Below are 9,209 nucleotides of genomic sequence, written 5' to 3'. Positions count from 1 at the left end.
ATAAAAATAAGGCCGTAACTTAATCAATAAATAACACAAATTTTACTCCATTATTAAGATGGAGAATATGACTATAATTGTGTTAGTTAATACTTACGTTTACTGTGGGAGACCAATTAGTTACTGAGTAGAAATGAAGTTAATAATATTGCAGTTTGACTTTTGACTTTGGAATGCATAAAGCTAGCAAACCAAGCCTCCCTTCTATATTTATCAACATTTAAGTAAGACAAAATGAATTTTAATAAGAACAAATAAAAAATAATAATATTGTATTTAAAGAAAGCTATGAACAAAAGATAATCTGACCATCACAGTCATCAGTATTTCATTCACACAATATGTAAGACAATATTTTAGCCATTAAACATTTTTAGATTTAACACCCAAGAGTTTAAAGTGAATATGTTAAATATTTATTGAATAAAAAATTGGTACCTTTAAAAATTAGATTTTAATTGAAATAAAATTAACAGGCCAGGCATGGTGGCTCACACCTATAATCCCAGCACTTCAGAAGGCCAAGGCGGGCAGATCACCTGAGCTCACGGGTTTGAGATCAATCTGACCAAAATGGTGAAATCCGGTCTCTACTAAAAATACAAAAATTAGGCAGGTGTGGTGGTGCATGCCTGTAATCCCAGCTACTTGAGAGGCTGAGGAAGGAGAATCACTTGAACCTGGGAGGCAGAAGCTGCAGTGAGCCGAGATCACGCCATTGTACTCCAATCTGGGCAACAGAGCAAGACCCCATCTCAAACAAACAAACAAACAAACAAAAAGATTATTCACGAAAATGGAAGTAAAATTTCCACAAATGTATAGAGCCAAAACCAGAGAAATAAATACAAATGGAATGGAGAGAAATTGTCCTTAAGGCTGGAAATGGGTTCTTACAATACCTTCAACAAAAAAGGGTAAATTATTTTCAAAATAAAAAACATTAATTTCGTTATCAATAGGAGCTTCTTAAGTGTGTAGTTCAAGAAAAAAGAAATGAATATGAGTGAGAGAGTATGCACGAAAGAGAGAAGGGAAGGTTACCAGGGCTGGGCCCAGCCAAGGCTTTGACATCACCTTGTTTGCCTACTATAGGGATGAACTAGGTGGACACGTGGCCGTATTATTACACTATATTAATACAAACACACCTTCCAGCCCTGGGAAGCAGCATACAATTCTGCAGCCAAGAGATGTTAGAATGCTGCTGGAGGATTCCAGGATCTCACAGGCTAGATTTCAGAGTCCTGGATTTCAGACTTTTCAAGGACATGTGCCCATCTGGGGTTCAGGCATAATAGACTATATTTACTGATGGTGACTGTGTGCATGCCACCAAAACGTGTTACACTATTAACTCACTTAAAGGACTCCATGAGGCAGATACTGCTATCTTGACTTTACAGAGGACACTGAGCACGGGCAAGTAACTTGCACGTGGTCACACAGCTGGAAATAGCAGAGCAGCTGGGATGTGAAACCAGAGTTTGTGTACTTAGACATAGCGCAGTCCTGCTTCATTGCAGAACAAGCTTCTGTGTGTGAGCTCTGATGGCAAGGCAAGCTGGCTGGTCTAGATCCTGGCTCCTCTACTCTGGGGCAGAATGGTTGATCAAGTGACCTGCTGTGCTTCATTTTCCTCCTCTGTAAAATAGGCATAATAACAGTGCCTCCTAGATTTGGAACTGTCTTTGGGCCTAGCCTGTTTGTGTTCCCCTATACCCTTCACATTCTGTGCACCATCCAGGCCTGGTTTTAATGAGCTCCTCCCATTCCCCAGCACAGCTCTGGTAAATTAATGTCTGTGCAGCATGTGAATGACTGATAGCAACTAACTCAATTTCCTTGCAGCCTAACCCAGAAAGATGCCTTCCTAAGAATAGTATTCTAACTTGGGATTTTAGTCCTGGGGACAGACTGATAAGAGCAATAAGATTCATTTATAGGATTACAGGAAAATAAGAACTATCCATGTCTCTAAAACAGAATGTTCACTTGGAGTGTTGATGGGGTTAAATGGCTGATGCAGGATAAAAGGCTTTCATTTGGCTCAGTGACTTGCTGGGTTTGGGGATTTTCCTCTTCTTGGTCATCACCTCCTGCCTCCTGCCCCTGCATTGTGGTGCTTGTTCCCCTAACCCCACACCTGTGCTCACACCATGCCTTCTGCCTGGTAGTCCTACCCACAGACCTGTTTTGTTTATTCTTTTCCTAGACAAGCTCAGAGTGATCTTTAATATGCCAGTCAATATTAATAAAACACAAGTCAAAGACAAGAGCAAACTTATTTTAGATCAAAATTGTGAGAAAACAATGGACAAATTCTATTTCTTTTTGCAAAATCTGCTTGCCAGTATTACTAGTCAAATGGCTAATCATAGATACAATGTATTTTGTGAAAGACTTAGAATGTCCGAAGTAATTCTAGCATTTCAAACAGCTGTGTAGCAGATTACCAAGATGAGTTTATATACACAAACACTGCAGACGAACCTGGCAAGACCTTAAACATCAGAATAACAGTACAATCATATACAAAATTGGGGAGGAGGGAGGAGGGTTTTTGTTGCTGTTGTTGTTGTTGTTGTTTGTTTTTGAGACAGAGTCTCACTCTAGCCCAGGCTGGAGTACAGTGGTGCGATCTTGGCTCACTGCAACCTCTGTCTCCTGGGTCCTGATTCAAGCAATTCTTGTGCCTCAGCATCCCACGTAGCTGGGATTACAGGCGTGTGCCACCATGCCCAGCTAATTTTTGTCTTTTCAGTAGAGACAGCCTGTTGGCCAGGCTGGTCTCTGTCTCTTATACACATCTAGATGTGTATAAGAGACAGTCTCAGCTCACTGCAAGCTCCGCCTCCCGGGTTTATGCCATTCTCCTGCCTCAGCCTCCCGTGTAGCTGGGACTACAGGCGCCCGCCACCGCGCCGGGCTAATTTTTGTATTTTTTTGGTAGAAACGGGGTTTCACCGTGTTAGCCAGGACGGTCTCGATCTCCTGACCTCGTGGTCCACCCATCTCGGCCTCCCAAAGTGCTGGGATTACAGGCGTGAGCCACCGCGCCCGGCGAAAATTTTTATATTTAAATATTTTCTCTGCTTATTTGAAATATATATAAATCATTTTAATCTGTTAACTAGGTGATTTGTCTTTTTTGACTCAAAATTGTCTTTATCTAGGACATGGAACTATTGCTTTGAAATATGAATAGCAAGAATATACACCTTATTCCACAATTTCTGTAGAAGAGTAAGAGGTTACTTTCAGCAGGTACCTGCCTTCACGTTTCAAAATCTGCCTTCTGTCACTAAGCTGTGGGAAGTTTATTTTCCCTTTGAATATTACCAATTAGAAAACCCAGATGACCTCCCACATTACTAGTGAAAGTGTAATAAACTGTGTATGATACATGGTACTGTCAAGTCTTCTACTTGAGAGCTAATTAGGGTGTCTCTCTTTGTTTTGGAAATCTCTTAGTAGATTGCCTGTAATGCACATCACATTTTGTTTAATTCTATAACACACTTTCTTGCAGTTCTATTTTTGTGGAGAGTATTTTAGGATTGTAGATGATTTTGCTGTTAGTTATATTTTCCACACACTGTCAAGAATTACTAGATCTTACACAAAAAGTGCCCACCGGGCTTCATCTTAGAGAAAAATCTTCTTTCTCAGGATTACGGTCACAACCCACAATTGTGTGACAAAGTGCAGCAAAGTGCTCCCCAAAGCTGCAAACGAAATGATCTCTCTATTTGGGATCTGTAGTCCCTTCTATAGCAGTTAGACTAGTTTTCTACAAAAATAACTTTTTAAGATAGCAATCAGTTTTTGCACCTCTTTCAGTGCACCAGGCATCTTCAGTTCTGACACTGAGTCAGAGATCATGGGGCCCATAAATCCAGCCAGGATCACACATGTGCATTGATTAAACCTGAGAACTTCAGTTCTCTCCCTTCTCCCCTTGCCCAAATGCCCACAAATGTGCGTAGCTTACCAGCCCTCCAAGTCTTAAATGTGCAGTTCCAAATTCTGAGTTTATGTCCTGGGATTTGAGAGAAGAACAGAACTTTTATTTGAGAAATACAAGTTCTTTTAATTATGAGAACCAGTGATGTGTTAAAATGAGACCACAGTCCTACTGTTCCCCTCCTTGAACTATTTGTCTTTTGAAATTACTTGCTATTGCCACAAGTGGATATAAATTAACCTAATAATGCCATACTGGACACTATAACGCACACCTTATAGCTTAACAACATATATAGCCAATCACTAACCAAAGTTACTTCTATAAACCAGTAAGAATTTCTGACAGCTTTCTGTCAGTTCCCCGTGCCTTTTTTTTTGGCCTTTAAAAATATACTTGTAATGGCTTCTAATTGGAGTGTATATTCAGGGCAGCTTTATGGTCCAGGGTTGCAATCTTCAAGCTTTGGCTCAAATAAACTGTCTTCTTATATTATGTTTACCCCAACTTTTTCCTTTTAGGTCAAAATGGTTTTTTTGTTTGTTTGTTTGTTTGTTTGTTTGTTTTTGAGACAGAATCTCACCCTTTCGCCAGGCAGGAGTGCAGTGGCACGATCTTGGCTCACTGCAACCTCCGCCTCCCAAGTTCAAGTAATTCTCCTGCTGGGACAACAGGCACATGCCACCATGCCCAGCTGATTTTTATATTTTGTAGTAGAGACGGGGTTTCACCATGTTGGCCAGGCTGGCCTCAAACTCCTGACCTTGTGATCTGCCTCCCAAAGTCCTGGGATTACAGACGTGAGCCACCGCGCCTGGCCAAAATACTCTTTAGAAAGTGTTGAAGGAGTCTCCAGGAGGGGATCTCTCCTAGTTTTACTCTGCTTGCTATAACCCCTAAGAATGCTGAGGCACATTAATCCTACCTAGAATCTGCACATAAAAGCTGGCCTCTGCCTAGGATTCCCAAGACTGGGCCAGACTTTGGGTGAAAGACATACAGAAAACTCACAGAAGGCATTTTCTGCATCACGAGAGGTCAACATAGACATCATAAGCCCCACTTTCAGAGTGGAGCCCTTTGAGTTTTCCAGATCTTCTCCAATTACCTGGTATAGCTGTGTGCGAGACTTCTGGTGTAAACAGAATCCTGTGGCAGATTCTGTAAGTGTAAACAAGCACTTTAGCAGTGGGAGCTCAGGGCCACAAAATCTCCAGAGCCATAGTCACAACTATGCCTCCCTGTAGACTGTGTTATTGGAGTAGAGTGCTTTTGTCCTTCCCCTTGCCTTAGAGTTAGTTGAAAAGGGACAGGGCTTTCACATCTGGATCCAGGATCTGCAGCTCCACCAAGGCTGTTCCATTTTCTGTTTGCACTCCACAAAGTCAGTCTGTCTCTTCTGCCTGGATCACTATGGGGGCAGCATCTGCCCAGGGTCGCTAGGGACACTCTCACCAGCATCTGTGAGTATTTGAGACATTTGACGATGTCCTTTGCAGACTGGGGTCAGTCTGACCCCAAGGTCTGATTCTGCTTCCATTTCAGAGAAAGAGAAATGATTCATCCAGGGTTTGTTCCTCCCCTCACAGAAAGAATCCCCTTGGTTTGTACCCAGATAAGAGTTGCTCCAGTTTTCTGGTATTGGTGAAAAATGAGGAGCTCTGAAGACTCAAACTGATCAATAAGCTAATTGCTTCTATTTCAGATGTTCATTAGAAAAAGGCATGAAGCAGTGATGGTTGCTACCATCAAACTTGCAGTCTAGAGCACATGAATAAATGGTTGAATTCAGCATCATGTGTTCAGTACAAAGATGGAAACTGTACAGGCAACTTAAGCTTCCTTTGGGCTACTTCCCCTTTACTGTGTTTGTGAGGTTTTTGTTTTTTTGTTTTTTTGTTTTTTTGTTTTTTTAATAGACAGTATCTCTCTGTCACCCAGGCTGGAGTGCAGTGGTGCTATCCCGGCTCACTGCAACCTCCACCTCCCCAGTTCAAGCAATTCTCCTGCCTCAACCTCATGAGTAGCTGGGACTATAGGCGCCCTCCACCACGTCGGCTAATTTTTTTTGTATTTTTAGTAGAGATGGGGTTTCACCATATTGGCCAGGCTGGTCTCGAACTCCTGACCTTGTGATCCACCCATCTCAGCTTCCCAAAGTGCTGGGATTACAGGCGTGAGCCACCGCACCCAGTCTGTTTTATGAGTTTTGATGCCACTACGTGAATGGCTATTCATTGACAGAAGAGAAATTGTTATTATTTGTATTGTGTTTACCTTGCTAAGAGTAAATATTTAACTTCTAATATAATTGCTCTAGAGAAGCATAAGGATTTTCGTTAAATTCCTTGTTACTGTATGTTATACAAAAGACAGAGAAGTGGCTAAAATAGATTAAAATTTCACAAATTCTGGGCATCAAATTTGTCTTGGGCAGGCTTAGAAAAGACAAAACGAAAGTACTTAGTGACATAGAGAGCAGAAGCCTAGGGCCCACTTTCTGTCCCATCCCTGCTGAGATCCTCCCTCTTCTGGTCCTCGTCCAGGTCTGAGGCCACACTGAAATCTCTCACAGAACTGATTAGTAGAGGAGATCAGAGTTTCGGGTGGCTACTCCTACCTTCTCTCCAGAGCTGGTGCCCACAATTTTCTGAAACCCAAAAGCCAATAAATAGGGAAAAACTATTTACCTTGAGGCCTTAAATCTTTTCTATAAAATTAAAACTAGTGTTTCTAGAAACATCCCACGTAGCAACCTGTTCTTCATCCCTGCAGTTTCAGTGGCTTTTTCTTACAAGTCTCCAAGTAAATACAAACACAAAAATAAAAAATTCCTCTGAATTGTACTTAACACTTTCTTTCTGGCTCTCTCCCATCTATCTATATTTAGCTATTATTCTATACATTGAAAAAAAATCAGTCAGGGGAAACAGAAAGGAAATGGAAATTCTGGGCCCTGCATTTAAATCTGGGAAGTGTGGGACACTTAGTGTCTACCTCCCAGAATGTTATGAGAATTAACACACATAATGTGAGCTTCCCATCACAGTGCTCTGTGACATACGTCTGAGCACATATTACATGCCCCATAAAGATGGCATTAATGCAGGTGCACATGTTGTTTTTCAGATGCAGACTTAACTCAGACATTGCCACCATTTCCAACTTCTGTAACCTTACGGGGTCTACAGAGAATGCCATGTTTCAGAATGATGATTGGTGGTCTTGTCTTGGGATAAAAAGTATTTGTGTTGTGATAACGGTGTTGGGGTAAGGGACTCTGTGTGCTGTGTCTGCTTTCTCTAACTGAGTGGTACTATAATGGGTCTAGAGAGAGGAGCATCAACATTAACAGGAGACTTGCTGTAAAAAGCTAATTCATGGACCCTTTTCAAACCTGCAGAATTTTGTTACTTACAGTGACACCTAGAATATCAAATAATTTATATGTACATTGAAGCTTGAGAGGCAGTGCTTAGCTCAGTGACCCTCAGCCCAGTCTTCCAGTAGGATCACATGGACAGTTTGAAGAGAAACTATCAGCTGTGCACTCTTCACAGATCCTGTCTATTTTTCTGGGTGAAAACATCCTTATTTTTAAAATTCAGTTCCTTGCATGATTCTACAGTGAGGCCAGGGTCACACATGAGGGCTTCCAGATACTTTACTGAAAGGTGAGTTCACCCTTTGTTCCAGGAGGTCACAGGGCCTACTCTGCTTGGTTTTGGTAGGGGCGTGTCAGTGTAGCCCATTATTTTTATTGCAGCAACAGAAACTGTTGGAATGCCTTCCTTTTTCTGCAGAGCTATAGAATACTTTAGAGAACATTATTGTGTTGAAAGTTATTTTGTCAGATAATCCCAGTCAGTCACATGTCAGAACTAGCTCTCTTAACTCATTTCACCTGTAGTCGAATTAAGACCTCTGTCACTTGATACGTATATATTTTCAGGAACTCTTAACATTCAGGGATGTGGCCATAGAATTCTCTCCAGAAGAGTGGAAATGCCTGGACCCTGCCCAGCAGAATTTGTATAGAGATGTGATGTTGGAGAACTACAGGAACCTGGTCTCCGTGGGTGAGGATAACTTTAATACATAATTCTTAATTCATCTCAGAGCTTTATTTTATTCCTTTGAAAAATTTCTCCTGGAAACTTTTATGTTTTATCTTTACATAAACCTTCTCTTTTCTTGAGCTAATTTGAGTCCTTCACTCTAGATTAGTGGTAATTCTAGAAATTCAAGGACATGAAATATTGTTTCCCACATCTTAAAATCCTATTTGCACTAGTTATTTTTTATTCAGTAGTACTGGGTAGTGGAACTTGGAATCTGCAGATTTAAAATACTTAAATATTCTAAAGATTCTGTCAGGAAACAATTTTTGGATTAATTTTCTAGAATCTTCCATAATATCTCTCTATTCTGCTTAGCATAATACTAGGTTGGTAATTGGAGAATCCCAATCAATATTCATGTTATTCTTATTTTTTTTTAATAAAACAGGTGTTGCTATCTCTAACCCAGACCTGGTCACCTGCCTGGAACAAAGAAAAGAGCCCTACAATGTGAAGATACGTAAGATCGTAGCCAGACCCCCAGGTAGGTGAGAGTGAATGAAGCAGAGGACACAGGCAAGGGGACCAAAGGTCAAGAAGGAAGCCAGGCCTTAAAATGTGGTTTGGGGCCAGGTGCAGTGGCTAACGGCTGTAATCCAAGCACTTTGAGAGGCTGAGGCGGGTGGATCATGAGGTGAGGAGATCGAGATCATGCTGGCCAGCATGGTGAAACCCTGTCTCTACTAAAAATACAAAAATTAGCTGGGTATGGTGGTGCGCACCTGGAGTCCCAGCTACTCAGGAGGCTAAAGCAGGAGAATCACTTGAACCTGGGAGGTGGAGGTTTCAGTGAGCCAAGATCATACCACTGCACTCCAGCTGGTGACAGAGCTAGACTCTGTCTAAAAAAAAAAACAAAAAACAAAAAACAGGTAGTTTGGGAAGCTCTGCTCCAATGAAAATAATTTCTGAAAAAGCTGCATTTTTTCTGTCCCATGCTGTTAAATCTTCAAAGAATTCTCTTTTTGCTTTATTGATCTCCCTTTAAGTTTACAGGGAGAGCTAATGTCCATCCACTTTATCGCTTATAAGGGGCTGCATGATGTGACTGCTGTTCCATTGCTTTTGGAGACATTGGAATATTTGTGTTATTGAGGAGCTCTATGTCAAAGTATTTTTTT

General features: G+C 41.2%; 1 protein-coding gene across 2 annotated transcripts in view; it reads left to right on the top strand.

The window, feature by feature from the left end:
• Positions 1 to 9,209, top strand: part of LOC105532687 (zinc finger protein 141) — a 41,659-nt gene that overhangs the window by 3,528 nt on the left and 28,922 nt on the right. For both annotated transcript variants that reach the window (XM_011970919.1, XM_011970918.1), the window contains exons 2-3: positions 7,920 to 8,046; positions 8,477 to 8,572. In XM_011970919.1, the coding sequence (XP_011826309.1) occupies positions 7,920 to 8,046; positions 8,477 to 8,572 (223 nt within the window). The remainder of the gene's footprint in view (positions 1 to 7,919; positions 8,047 to 8,476; positions 8,573 to 9,209) is intronic.

This window comes from Mandrillus leucophaeus, unplaced genomic scaffold, assembly GCF_000951045.1.
Source record: "Mandrillus leucophaeus isolate KB7577 unplaced genomic scaffold, Mleu.le_1.0 Scaffold98, whole genome shotgun sequence".
Lineage (NCBI taxonomy): Eukaryota > Metazoa > Chordata > Mammalia > Primates > Cercopithecidae > Mandrillus > Mandrillus leucophaeus.
This window is presented reverse-complemented; position numbering and strand designations above follow the sequence as displayed.